This window comes from Henckelia pumila, chromosome 4 (assembly GCF_033568475.1).
Source record: "Henckelia pumila isolate YLH828 chromosome 4, ASM3356847v2, whole genome shotgun sequence".
NCBI classification, from domain to species: Eukaryota; Viridiplantae; Streptophyta; class Magnoliopsida; order Lamiales; family Gesneriaceae; genus Henckelia; species Henckelia pumila.
The window spans coordinates 10,511,759-10,525,966 of record NC_133123.1 but is presented as its reverse complement, the minus strand read 5'-3'; the positions used below and the strand labels follow the sequence as shown (position 1 = coordinate 10,525,966).

At 32.1% G+C, this 14,208-nt stretch overlaps 1 protein-coding gene across 1 annotated transcript; it reads left to right on the top strand.

Annotated features, from left to right (window-relative positions):
• Window positions 1-1,820: 1,820 nt before the first annotated feature.
• On the top strand, window positions 1,821-3,156 carry LOC140866981 (E3 ubiquitin-protein ligase PUB23-like). The gene has a single exon (XM_073272049.1). It carries the CDS (start codon window positions 1,881-1,883, stop codon window positions 3,105-3,107), a length of 1,227 nt encoding a protein of 408 aa, XP_073128150.1. The 5' UTR covers window positions 1,821-1,880; the 3' UTR covers window positions 3,108-3,156.
• Window positions 3,157-14,208: the final 11,052 nt, after the last annotated feature.

Genomic DNA, 14,208 nt, shown 5'->3' with positions numbered 1-14,208 from the left:
AAATGTAATATTATAAAAGGATTCATTAGTTTTTGTCGGGAGGTTTTAGCTGCAAATTTAATACTCCATCCCTATCAAATATAAACTGTACATTTTTTTTTCATGTCCCAAATATATGTCCATTTTTCATATTAGTATATATATATATATATATATATATAGACTTGATGGTACGGGGAATCCGTGCACACCCATGCGTACTCAGGATTTTCAACCAGGAGAGGTGAATTCAATAAATTAAAAAAAATATTACACCACAAAGTGTATAATAAAAAGTCATACATTAACTTCATATGATTTTACAATACACTCCGAAATTTCATAGTTTGAAAATTTGAATAATAATTTCAATATCAACTGTATCAAACAAATCACGCTCAATATATGGTATCAAACCTTCATCTAACATATCATCTCTCAACAGATTATGAGATGATATTTTGATTATTTTTATTGTTGAAAACACTCTCTCTGCAGTAGCAGTTGCAACAAGTAATAACAATGTTAACTTTAAAAGTAAATATCCCAAATGATATAATCGATCTTTATTCGATTGGAACATCATTTTAGCAAGCTCGCTAATCCCCCAGCCTTAGAAAATTGATTGTTATTTCGCATGTCAAAAATAAAGTTATGAAGTTGATACTCAAGATGCATTAAATTCATCAAGAAGAAATCAGGTGGATAAAATTGAGTAAACTGAATCAAATTTCTCATGTCACATTCAAGCATAAAAGACATTTCATTTTCCAAAAATAAATATGAGTCAATACAAAGCATACTATCAAATCTATTATAGTCTAAAATAAATTTATTATTATCTTATTCATCAAATATCATTCTAATTAATATAAAATTAAATCAACACTCTAAAATATATATTATATATAGAACTAAGTTTTTTAAAATAAATTTCAAGGGGCGGTTGCAAAATTAAATTTATATTTGAAAGATATATTATATATATTACCTATCTACCTTTATCACTAAACAATTAATTACTTCCAACAATTTTTGTACCCTAGTAAAATATTTATTAAATAACGGTAAAACTGAAAATTTTCCCCTAAATTTAGTTCCAATAACTTTCTTAATTTATATGTATACACTCACTAATTTTTACTATATTATAATAGAAGAAAGTCAGGTAAAAACTACTTTTCATATTTTAAGTAAACATCATAAATGTCTCTAATTTTACTAATTAAAATTTTTAAGAAAATCAATTCAAGAAGGATACAAAATTCATGTTTCATTTCCACTATCAGACTTTCTCAATTTCCGATCCCTCCCATGTTTATTTCTACTATTGTAATATTTGGTTTACTTTCTCACCCACAAATAATTTATTTATCTCATAAAACAATACAATATGTTTCTTGTCTTTTCTTTTTTTTTTTAATCGTTTTTTTTTCATTCAAAATTTTCCTTCAATTGTTGTATTTTACTTGGTTTTCACGCACACAACGATGTGTGTTTCTTTTTTTGCTAGTCTAAATTAATCATGATATAGAGAGTAAATAATTAATACTCTCAAGTAGTTTATTACGAAAGTCTTGAGAAACTGTTGGATCTAATCTCATTAAATGTCCTTTTTTTTTTTTTTTGTGTTTCGTTTTTTAGCATTCGGGCCTCGAAGTTTTGTGTATTTCAGTGAAGGTGCTTGCTTTTGTTTGATTTTTACCAGATAAAAAATAAAAAAAAAATATCGGAACTAAAGTGCAAATAACATGAAATTTCTCTTCAGCAAAAAGTGTTCAAAATTAATTCTACACTGATTTTTATCACAGTTTAATTTCCCACAAAATATATCTCTCGCTTAAACCCTCAAGAATTCAGACAATTCCCATGTTCGTACAGGCTCGAGAATCTTAATATATATGGATATTCCTGAAGATTTCCGATGTCCCATTTCGATGGAGCTCATGAAAGATCCTGTAACGATCTCTACAGGCGTCACCTACGATCGGAAGAACATCCACAAATGGTTTCACACTTACAAGAAGACCACATGCCCTGCAACAATGCAAGAGCTCGAGGTTTTCGACATGACTCCCAATCATACTCTCAAGAACTTGATGTTTTCATGGTTCGTAGATCGTCGCAAACCTTGTTACATCGTGCCCGTTTCGACTAAACACGACGAGTTGGTCTCGATTCTTGCAGCGATCGAGTCGACGCCGTTTAAGGTAAGTTGTTTGCGAAAGCTGAGGGATATTCTTGAAACGAGCGACGAGTACTTTAAGGAAGATTTCAAGGCATCAGGAGGAGTCGAGTCTATGGTGAAGATAATCACGCAGATTTCAGCCAAATCTTGGGATTTCGCGGCGTTTCGAGCTTGTGAGGAGGCTGTAGGAGTTCTGAATCAATTTCCATTTTCGGAAGATGATGAAAGGATTCTTCGTGTTTTGATGAGACCCGAGTGCATGAAATCAATGGCGGTCATGCTCCGGAGAGGAGGTTCGGAAGCAAGATTTTGCACGATTTCGGTGTTTCGGAAGATTTCAAGATCAGATCAGCGATGGAATGTTGATGTCGCAGAAGGAAATGGGATTGATTTCTTTAAAACATTGTTGGAAATCCTATCCGATGAAAGCTGCACTACTAAAGCGAGTTCTTGTTCTTTGCAAGTGCTGGTCGGAATCTTGGATTCGTCGAAAAAATCGCGGTTGAAATCCATCGAAGCTGGAGGGATTTGCACACTGGTGGAACTTCTCCCGGAGTCTAAGAGATGGAGATGCGAGAAAATGATGCATTTGATAAAGTTGATGTGTGGATGCGCGGAAGGGAGATTGGCTCTTGTTGAGCATGGAATGGGGATTGCTGCGGTTTCCAAGAAACTGATGGATGAGTCGAATCTTGTCACGAAAATTGGTGTGAAGATTTTTTGGTTGATTTTGAACTCTCATGCGAGTGAAAGGGTTTTGGAAGAAATGTTGGTTTGTGGGGCGGTCGGAAGATTGGTGTCGCTGTTACATGTCGACGGCGGCGGCGGCGTCGGTGGGCAGACGACGGAAAGGGTGGTGAAGATCTTGAAGTTGCACGGCGGAAGGTGGCGGCGGCATCCTTGTTTTCCTAGCGAGTTCAAGAACTACATGGGGTCGTAATGGGAATGATACATATATGTTATTTAATATTTGTTTTTGAGTCAACGAGATGTTTGCTATAATTTAGTAGGTGTTTTTTAATGACTTGGAAATCTTTAATTTGTTGCTATGTTTTGATGCATATTGGGTATTATTTGTGGGCTCGTGTAATAGTATGTAAATAATAAGTTATATGAGACAGACACATCCACAAAGTCATGTTGATATGATAATCAAACTTGTAATCAGAGAACAAGTACTCAAGTACTTCACCAACTTGCATTGCATCTATCTTAAGATAACTTTTTATTTTTTAAAAGAAAACTTACATGAAAGTTGGGAAATAGTATATAGGATTATTATTATTTTTTAAGTTGATAAATATATGCTTATTGTCATGAACACACTCATGATCTATTGCCATAAACCTCTTTTTTTTTCTTTTTTTTTTGAAGTAACCATAAACCTCTTTCAATCGAAGAGAAATGTGAGTTTCAATCTATGTTATCTATGTTAAAACAAAACCCCCAAGAAATGCTTTCTTAAACAAAATCCATCATCCATGTGGTCTAGTGACACAATTACACGAACTTCTGTCAATTGGAGACATATATGTGGACCTAAAAAACCATTTGAAACATTTTATAAAAAGTTTTTAGTTTTATAAAAATGTTTTATAAGTATATGTTCAAACAAAACTGATCGAAACATTCAATTTCTAGTTTGATAATATTTTAGTTCTATAAATATTTTATGTTATAAGAAAATTTTAATTTGAAATGCTACATTGGATTTGATAAATAAATAAAGAACTCGAAAAGCACTGAATCGGTATAAAAGTTGGTTTTTTTTAGCCGAGCCCAAAAACTAGATCAACAAGTGTAAAATTTTTTTAAATATCAAGTTGAATTTTTTTAACATAATGTTTTTAATGACACTTGCAAAAAAATCTTAATCAAAAAATAAAATAACCTCTTAGAATGTTTGTGATGACACTTTTAATAAATGTCACTTTAACGATGGAGGGAACACATTTATTTTTTCCTCTTAATTATTTTAATTTTAAGATATTTCTAAATCTTTTTAATAATAATAATAATAATAATAAATACGATTAATTGAACAAAGTGGAAAAGGAACCCCAAAGATCAGCCTGCACTTTTCATTTCACGAAGAACCAGAATCAAAATGTTTCATTTTTCTTGCGATTCCTCATCAACCTTCATACAAAATCCACAGATTCAAGCTTCTTTCAGATTTCTCACTAGAAAACCGTTGAAAGCGATGTAAAATTGGCTCTTAATTTTTGATTTTTCACCCATTTTTCGCTAGATCTCATCGCCATTTTACTCTTTATTTTTTAATCATGAATCTGATTAATCGCTCGATTAGGCGGCGGAACGGCGGTGGATTTTCAATCAAAATTGGTAATCGTTGGTTTATTGTTTATTTTCGCATAGACCCGATTCGTATTTTCCATTATGTCTTTGAATTTGTTTTGCTGTGGAACATATTTGGGGTTTCCTTCTGGTTTTCATCAATATTTGACTTCAGTTGGAAGCGTGTTTCTTATTCCTTTTCATGTGTCTGTCATGTTTGGAAAGTACTGATATGTATTATGTAAACTTTATGAAAAGGAAATCGAATTTTGTTCATTATTGGTTGGTTAACTAAAACAAAAAAATAAGATGTGAACTGGATTCTTGGCTCCAACAATACTTACGAAGATGTGGATAAAAATGTTAAGTATGGGTACATGAATTAGAGAGGTGTCAAGATTAATGTGTGTAAAATATTCGGTAAGTGTGGCTAAGAGGTCTAAGATCAAGGAGAATTCATTTCAAACAAAAATAGTGGCGCTGAGAGATTTAATATGCTCATTGTTCATTGATCTCATGCGTTCAAATTTCACGCTCAAAGTGGTAGAGCCTTCAAGTTGTTTATTCTAAAGTCCAAGTTTTGTTCTCAAGGCTATGAGGTTCGGTATCTATTCTGTGTGAATATAATGTTATATGCATCAGAATAAAATTAGTGCTGCTAATGGATTGAGGACGGTTGTTTCTGCAGCATGCTTCAATTTCACAACTGAATAGATTGTGTGGGATAGTGTATATTATATAAGTTTGAAGTGTTGATATGATATTTCTATTTCATTTGTAAACTGGAAATTGATTCGGTTTTCAAGTTGCGATTTAGGATTTTTCTTAGTCGAAATGTATATTATATCCAACTTGACACTAGTCGATGCAATATGGCAGCATATAATGCATATTTGGATCTTGGAAGTATTGAGAAATTGTTCTATGATTAAATTGTAAACTAAATTCAAAGAGGGATGCTTGATATAGCTTTGATTTATGGCTCATCAAATTAGAATTTAACTACTATATATGTTGCATAAAAATGTGATTGTAGCTTGTGATATGGAATTTTTTGCAATTGGAATTTTTTTAGGTGAAGTATTGATTCACAATTTGAGGACAGAGAAATATTGAGATATTACTGATGATTTTGTGGTATCTTGGTTGAGGTAAGTAATTTATAATGAAATACATTGGGCACCTATACTTTATTTTAATGTTTCATGTTTTCCTAAAAATATGTATTTATTTTGGTTGGAAACCTGGGGTCCTACAGAATAATTTGTGATTATTGTGAAAGATGATGCTGATTTGATTGTGTTTTTCAACCCTGTTTTAGGAATTATGTGTATCAATTTCATGTTCCCTCCATACAAGTAATTCGATTTTATATACTTTCCTTACTAAATTTATTTTCTCTGCTGATTTTTTTTTTTTTTTTTTTATAATTTTCTCTATGGATTTGAAGAAAAATAGTTGAATTTTGTATGATCACATTCTCACCTTTAGTTTCTTTTATATATATATTGGAACTAGTAATCCTGTGCACTAGCCACTAGGATAAAATCGCATTTCAATATGAAATCATAGGATGTTCAACCATTGACAAAGAAATCAGCAGAAACAGTTGGCTTGGCTATCGATGAGGAAGGTATTGAGTCTTTGATTTTAGAGCTTCTTAAAGGAGTTGCGGATAGGCAGGATTTTTGGTTTATGTGATCTACAATATTTTGTCCTGCTTTGAATAATAATTTTACCAAATTCATATAAAAGCTAAAATTTGAACCATATTTTTAGGCTTCAATAATGTGAAGTTATTCATATCTCATAGGATACTTATTCCAAAATAGCAAACTGAAGCACCAAACATGATATCCGGTTGATTTTAATCAGTTTATGTTTAAAATATATTAGTGTAATATTATCACATTGAATAATATTAAACAATGATAATATGATAACATATTTTGGTTGTTTGGGTAGTGTAGTACTAAGATTTTTTCTTTGTATTAGTGCCGTTAGTTTTTGTATTCGTTTATTATTTATTTTTACTTTTTTTTAATCTTGATGTGGTAATGACTTTTATTAATCATGATTCCAGAGTGATAGATCTTTGATGATTTACAATTGGTAACACTATAAAAAATTGAGCAAATCACTGGTAAAATTTCTTGATTACTAGAATTTTTTTTAAAAATTTTATGTTACTGTGATACGATATAGATATCACATTTCAATATCTGTAGTGACCCGCAATTAATCAAGGTAATTAAGGATATTAATTACTAAATTTTGCCTAAAATTATCCGAAGTGGATCGGAAGCTCCGATCGGGATCGGACGTTCCGTTGGAGGATCGGACGTTCCGTTCGGACTAGGGCTGACGTCATCACCGACGTCAGCAAGATGACGTCACTGCTTATGCACGTGAGGTGACATCGGACGTTCCGATGTCACGATCGGATGCTCCGTTCGCGATCGGACGTTCCGATGAGTGATCGGACGTTCCTATCGCCGTCTATAAATAAGGGGTCCGAGCCCTCATTCTGTGCACCGATTTCCCCTCTTTTCCTCTGGTTCTCGAACCTTCTTACTTAGATCTACGGAATTTTAGGCATCCTATTGGGAATCCGGAAGTTGCCTAGCGATCCCGGCGTCGTAGCGGAGGTGTGCCTAAGTTTTGAGGCGATTCTACACCAGCGGGCTGACGACGGACGAAGGTATAATTTGGCTTCCTAAAAATATTTAGGAGTATGAAATAGCTTAGTTAAGGCTTTTAGAGCGTTTATAGTGATGCATGGACTTTTGCATGTGTAGACGCAGTAGAGCAGACTTGTAGGCTTTGGACCTAGACGGGTGTGCTAGGAGTTGACCTGTAGTGTTAGAGGTACGTAAGTACTGACCGAGATAGCCGGCATGATATTTATACATATGTGTGTGTGATGCATGATGTATGTGCTGTATTGGCTATGTTTTACTGTTTTTAGCACATGCATATGTTTTTTCGGAGACTGCATCGGGTATGATGTGAGTCATGACAGTTTCTATCAGTCGAGGCGATTCTTCCTGAGGATTCGTGTCTTGGGAATATACGAGTACCACGCGGAGTCGCTCTCTTGCCCGGTACTGTGTATTCCAGGCGCCATGAGTAAAGTGATTTAACCCTGATCTTTAAAGTCATGTGCATGCTCATATTTGTATTTATATCATTGCTTCCGTATTGAGCGTAGTCGCTCACGCCCTTTATGTTTTGTGTTTTGGGACACCTTGTGGCGGGTCAGGTCTGAGGTTGGACGGTCCCGGTGGTTTTCAGCAGGGTTGAGGTTGCTACCGTGCAGAGGTAGTTTGTTAGGGATCCTGATACCCTAATTTCGATTTGATTGTATAAAGAATTATACAATGTTTCTATCGTCGGTTGTATTCTGCCGATTGGATTTGTTGTACTTTGGAATTATCCGCTATTTAACGCTTTAATTATTGTTGCTTGCGCTAATCACTCTGATTAGGTAGTGGATCCGGGTAGGGTCGCTACAATATCTATTATTAAATTTATCAAGTTATCATTTTTTATGTTGTTAGTTGTCACTTGGGTTTATGGTTCTGGAAACATTGCTCATGCTTTATTGTCAACTGCATTTTGTACCTTTCGTTGTTATGTTTGATGCATGATTCAAGATATTCACATTTCGCCCGTTGTATTGAAATTTTTTAATGTCCAATTATCTCTTTTGACAGTAGCCGATGTTTGCATGTGCTGGGCATACCTATTCAAGTAAATAAAAAGAATATAATTGCTAGTTTATTTATATTTTAGGTAGGGGTGTTAAAACTCAATCCAACCCGTTAATCCGACACGACCCAACCCAAAAAATATCAGATTAGGGTTGGGGTTTTTGGGTTTGAGTCGAATAGGTTTGACCCGAAAACTGACCCGAAAAAAATAATCGGTTTTGGGTTGGGTTAGGGTCAATCCGGGTTGACCCGAAATAACCCCAAACTTTTAATTATTATTATTTTTTATATAAAATTAAGATAGATTTACTACATTTTTTTATACGTTGTATGTTTTATAATATATTGATATAATATATTTTCTTAATTTAATATTTATTTTGTACAATTTTTATTTTTAATTTTTTTTTATTTTTTGTATTAAGTATACTTTAAATTTTCTATAACTAAAAGTTCAAATTTAAATTATATATAAGTTTATATTTTGTTATTATGTGTTTTAAATTAAATATTATTATTATTGTGTTTTTTGAATTTTTATTTAATAATTTTGTTAAAAAATTTTAAAAAAAATCGGGTTGATCAGGTTAGTCGGGTTCGGGTTCGGGTTGGGCATTTTTGGGGTTGATTCGGGTTCGGGTTGAAGAAATTTTTAGAATTATTTTCGTCAACCCGACCCACCCGAATTGAATGTCATTATAAATCTTTTAGTGTATTTATATATATGAAATGTACATTTATAAATGTTGTTACAAACTCTATGACGACACTATTTTTGTCATTATAAAAATTATTTATGACATTAGTGGTGTAACTATTTTTATGTTATAGTGACACTAGATAATGTCACAAGACTTTAGACGACATTACAATAGAGAGCATTTTAACTTAATGTCACTATATCTAAAGTGTCAGGATAAGTAGTGTACGCTGACACTTTTAAATGTCATTAAAAGCATATATTCTCTTTTCTTCCTCCATGGTTCCCATCGTCTTGCTCGCTTCCTTCTACACCAAAAATCGTCTCCCAAATGCGTTCTAACTTCTTCACCGTCTAACACCAGCGCTATCATCCTCCAATCTCGTCTTGTTTGCTTTTCTTTTCCTCCGTCGATTGAAATTATAAGTATGTGCATCTGTTTTTTTCTGGTTATTTATTTGTGATTTCTTTTTGATTTCTGTGATTCTAAGTGTTAAGAAGATTGTAGTCAAGCTTAGGTAGAATTTTGATAAAAGCAAAGCCGATTTCCAGTCGTGACCTAATTGTTCAGACCTCTATTCTTAGCCTTGCTGTTTTGCTTGGGTACTTCTCGATTTCAGCCTTTTACAAGATTTAGTTTTGCTTATGATTTCAGTTCTTTTACACAGATTTATATGGTTGTTCGATTGAGTATGTTTATCCCTTCAAATTTAATTTTATTTCAGTGTGATTTTTGATGTTAAGTCATCGTCATTCGTCTCATTTTTTTAACTGATCGCTCCATCTTAAAATTGTTGGACGATTATTAAGATTTAAGGTTCTAATTATCCCAAATTGTAAATTGATAGAAACGTTTGAGCAACATAAATACTTCTGGACAACTCTCTTTTAATATTTTTTAGTATGGTAGTTAATATAATTTGTGTTTGATTTCAAGTTTTTAGGTTACCTTTCATGTGTAATCTTATTTCCTACATACTTATCAAATTGCCTAGGTGGTTACAATATGAGAATGAACCCAGTTCGATTTTTATTTCGAACAAAAAAACGTCACATGTTAATATTCTTCCAAAGTTTGCTTCTGGTCAAGTCAATTTTTATATGTAGTAAATTCATCAGTTTTTTCTTTTATGATTTTAGTGTTCAACAAGCACTTCACTTTATTGTTTTTGGTGACTTTATATAATACTTATTAAGAAGATGAGACAAATTTAATTAATGGGTTGAGATTGTTTTTAATGTTTCTTGTGTCCTTTCTTTATAGTTCTTACTTTATAGTTTCATTCTTTAGTTATCTTTTCATAGGGATTAGGAAGTTTTCATATTGGTTAGGTTTTTATAACTCAAACACACACATATACATATTAATAATTAATATCAATATGAATGAACTTATTATTATTATTATTATTATTATTATTATTATTATTATTTTTTGAAAACCTATGAATGAACTTATTAGAAGCTACAATGAAAACCCAACCCTAAAAGCTTCATTCCTGCAGCCTCTCGATTCAAGAAATTTCTTGCCTTTGACCATCAAAGAATCCCTGTTTCTGAAGTTTTCGTTCTCCATTGTTTTCGATCTGCTTCTTTGTGAGTTGGATTGAGTCGTGAGTTTGTTATATTTAAATTCATCAAAGAAAATAGTAGAATCATTAAGGCGTATGAGTACATATCATTAACAATTCTTCAAAGGAAATAGTAGAATCATTAAGGCGTATGAGTACATATCATTAACATTAATTCCCAATAAATTTCTTGACTGGATTCATATTAGGCGGCTGGATAAATCTATTATGATTAGGGGCTTATTAGTTATTTGTAAAGAGTAAATATTCATGATTAATTGTCAACTACTTTTCTGGCTGGCCAGATTCTGGCCGTATAGATTTATCGTAATAATTAATTTTAATATGAATAAAATTATTATTATTATTATTTTTTTTTTGAAAACCCATGAATGAACTTATTAGAAGTTACAATGAAAACCCAACCCTAAAAGCTTCATTCCTGCAGCCTCTCGATTCAAGAAATTTCTTGCCTTTGGTCTTCACTATCGTTGCCCATATGGCGTTGGCGATGGTCCGAAATCCTCTATTCCAGCATACCCAAGCCTTGAAAGCATCCGTTTCTATCCTAAATGGTAAGAAAAAAATATCAAAATTCCACCCCATTTTGCGACTGAAGTGGTGCATCTTCTTCCTCGCGATTTCTTCCAGTTTGTTCGTTGTTTTTGTTCTATTGAAGGAAGTGTTTGAACCCTATAATATTTCAAACACAATCTAGTTCTTTCCTCCAAATCTCTGATAATTTCTTGTTCGGACGATTGTTGCCCCTAATAATGAACTCATCATCTGTTATAGATAGAAAGAGCAGGATGTGCATAATATTGTGTTTGGAAGCTATAAGTTGTGTTAGTTTTCGATGGAGTTTCAATATTATTTATGGGTCACGTCCCATGAGCTCAAACTTTAGAAAAAGTTATTTCAGATAGCTTTCTTCGTGTTTCGTCAGAGGCAGAAGGGGTGGATTTCTCAATTATATGGCCTAACAAATACAAATAGATCTAGGTTAATGTACTTAGGCTGCAACTCATAGAATTCCTTTTGTTACAGATTCTTGGTGTTGACCGCAACATGATCTGCATTCAATATTCAAGTTCTCTAGCTTGCAATTATATGTTCATGCTCTGTCACAAAATCTTTATTTTCTGGACCTAAATTTTGAAATTGTGCTCAGTTTTTGTACCTTTTTTATTTCCAGTTTTTTTTTAAAAATCTCTAGCGCTGCTTTTTTTTTGGTGCTAATTAAATATCTTTTATTGTGTGCTTTCTGTTTCCAGCTTGGCGCTTCAAATGGCCGATTTGAGCACTGCTTTCTTTGTTGAATGTGCTCTTGTTTGTTTCTTCGCATGTCCTTACAGATCAGCAAACTTGTTTAATCACTCTTTTGTGCTAATTTTGGAGTTGAATGGTTCTTCTTTGACTTGGAGTTTGAGTCATTTTTGGAGTTGAAGCACCTACTTGATAGTTTGATGAAACACCTTAATTTGGGGGGCAATTTGTAGTGTTTTTTATGATTTGTTTAGTATTTTACAACTCTTCGATTTTATTGAGCATGCAGAACACATAAAGAAGAAGCTCTTAAATTTCGTGAAACCAAAACCAGTGAAGTTAGCCTACTTGAGAAGGTCCTTCTTTACTACTATTACTACTAGTGATGGGAAATCAGTGCACTTGTCACTCCGGAATAGTCATTTGGCTAACAGGGATTCTAGTCTTTTTCCCTTTGTCAACGATTTTTAGAATGTTTTTGCTTATTGTTACTTCTTTGTTGCTCTTGTTCTCGTTAAACATATTCTATCGACCTTTCTTATAGCTGCTTGTTTTTCTAAACAGTAATAAATCCAGGAAAGCAGAGATTAATATAAGCTTGTGGACAAATGATGTAACTTGTAAGATCGTAGAAATAGAAAATGATTATGATACTTGTATTGCAGAATCATGAATTTGTCACATTTATCTTTTAGGATGGATCGATGCTCAATTTGATCGAAGATTCACTGAGATTAATCCAAACTTGTGGCCAAATGAATTTCATCATAACTTTTGTCCAGATGGTGAAGGATGCTCTGAAGAACAATTCGGCTTCTCTTGTAATATTAAGTCATTTGATTTTAGTGTACTTAGCATGTTACTAAATTATGAAAAGTTAAGATAGCTTATAGATATGTTATGAGAACGTTATTATGAATTTTATGTATCTCTAATCTTTGATTGTTAATAAATTTTTGTTTCGATTAAGTATGTCAATAAATTTCAATAGTTTATTATTTTTAGAATTTTGAGTTGTTTTAAATATTTAATTTGTGATGTATTTAAAAAATATTAAAATATTGAATTTATAAATTATCTAAAATTTTTTAATGCATTTATATATTTGAAAACATGACATTTATAAATGCCATTAAAAATTTTAGTGTATTTATATATATGAAAAGGTGACATTTATAAATGTCATTACAAAACTTTTATGGTACCGTTTGGTACATGAGATGATGGTGAGATAAAACATAAATTTTTACTCATCTCATATTTTTCTCATTTTTTTGTTAACCCAATGATATATCATGGCCCGGTATGAGATTAGATGTAGGTTTGATGACAAATGCCTCTCAACCCATGATATTAGTGGAGGATGAGTGTCATATAAGTGAAATTGACAATGGTAATTAAGAGAATAAACAAAATAATCCTACAAAATCAAAAACATACAAAACAACATATTATTCACAACTATGTCTTGCTTATCCACATCTCATCATATTTTTACTCATCTATCGTACATCTCATCTATGATACCAAACGGTATCATAGTGTATCTGTATATATATATGAAAATATTACATTTATAAATGTCATTACAAATCTTATGGTGACATTTTTTTGTCATTATAACAATTATTCATGACATTAGTGGTGTAATTGTTTATATGTTATAGTGACACTAGAAAATGTCACAAAACTTTAGACGACATCACTATAGATGACATTTTAACTTAATGTAACTATGTCAAAAGTGTCAAGATAAGTAGTATATGGTGACATTTTTAAGTGTCATTAAAATCATTTTTTCTTGTAGTGAATGACATCATGAGAGACACGGTCGAGACGTGCATGAAGCCATGAATGAAGAATTTTTACCTGAGCTTAAATTTGTGTATAATATAGTGTATATTCCTAAGTTGGCAATTTAAATTTGCAAAACCACCCTTAAATTTTTTGTGTAGAGGTCGATTATTTTTAGGGTAAACGATACTTCTTAAGTGAATAAAATCACGTTTGAACGAAAATGACGTTAAAATTGAATTTTGTAGGATGTATTTTAATTTCTTATGGATCATCAATTATTCCACGAAATAAAACAGGGGTAATTTAAGAAAACAAAATCACTAATTTTTTTTTTTTTTGAAATACAAAATCACTAATTTTAAATTGAAGGATCACAATATTTCCTGAAATTATTTTGGATGGATTTTTCAAGGAGCTGAGAGAACAGAACATTATACAGAAAATGTTTTTATTTTATTTTTTCTTGAAAAAAAAATAATAAAAACATGATGTGTCAGTCGTCATATGCATGGGAGGCAGGCATGGAATTGAGAAGAATATTTTATTCGAAGGATATACCATATCAGACTTCAAATTATAGATCTCCAAGTACCAATTAAAATCAACATATATTCTTTTTATTGAAAAAATACATTATTTATTTTCAATGGTCAACTTCAAAATAATAATCACAAGCACTCAACCCAATCAACTTTT

What these genes read in the sequence shown, in the direction of transcription:
- LOC140866981 (XM_073272049.1), top strand. Translation starts at nt 1,881, where the DNA reads ATGGATATTCCTGAAGATTTCCGATGTCCCATTTCGATGGAGCTCATG.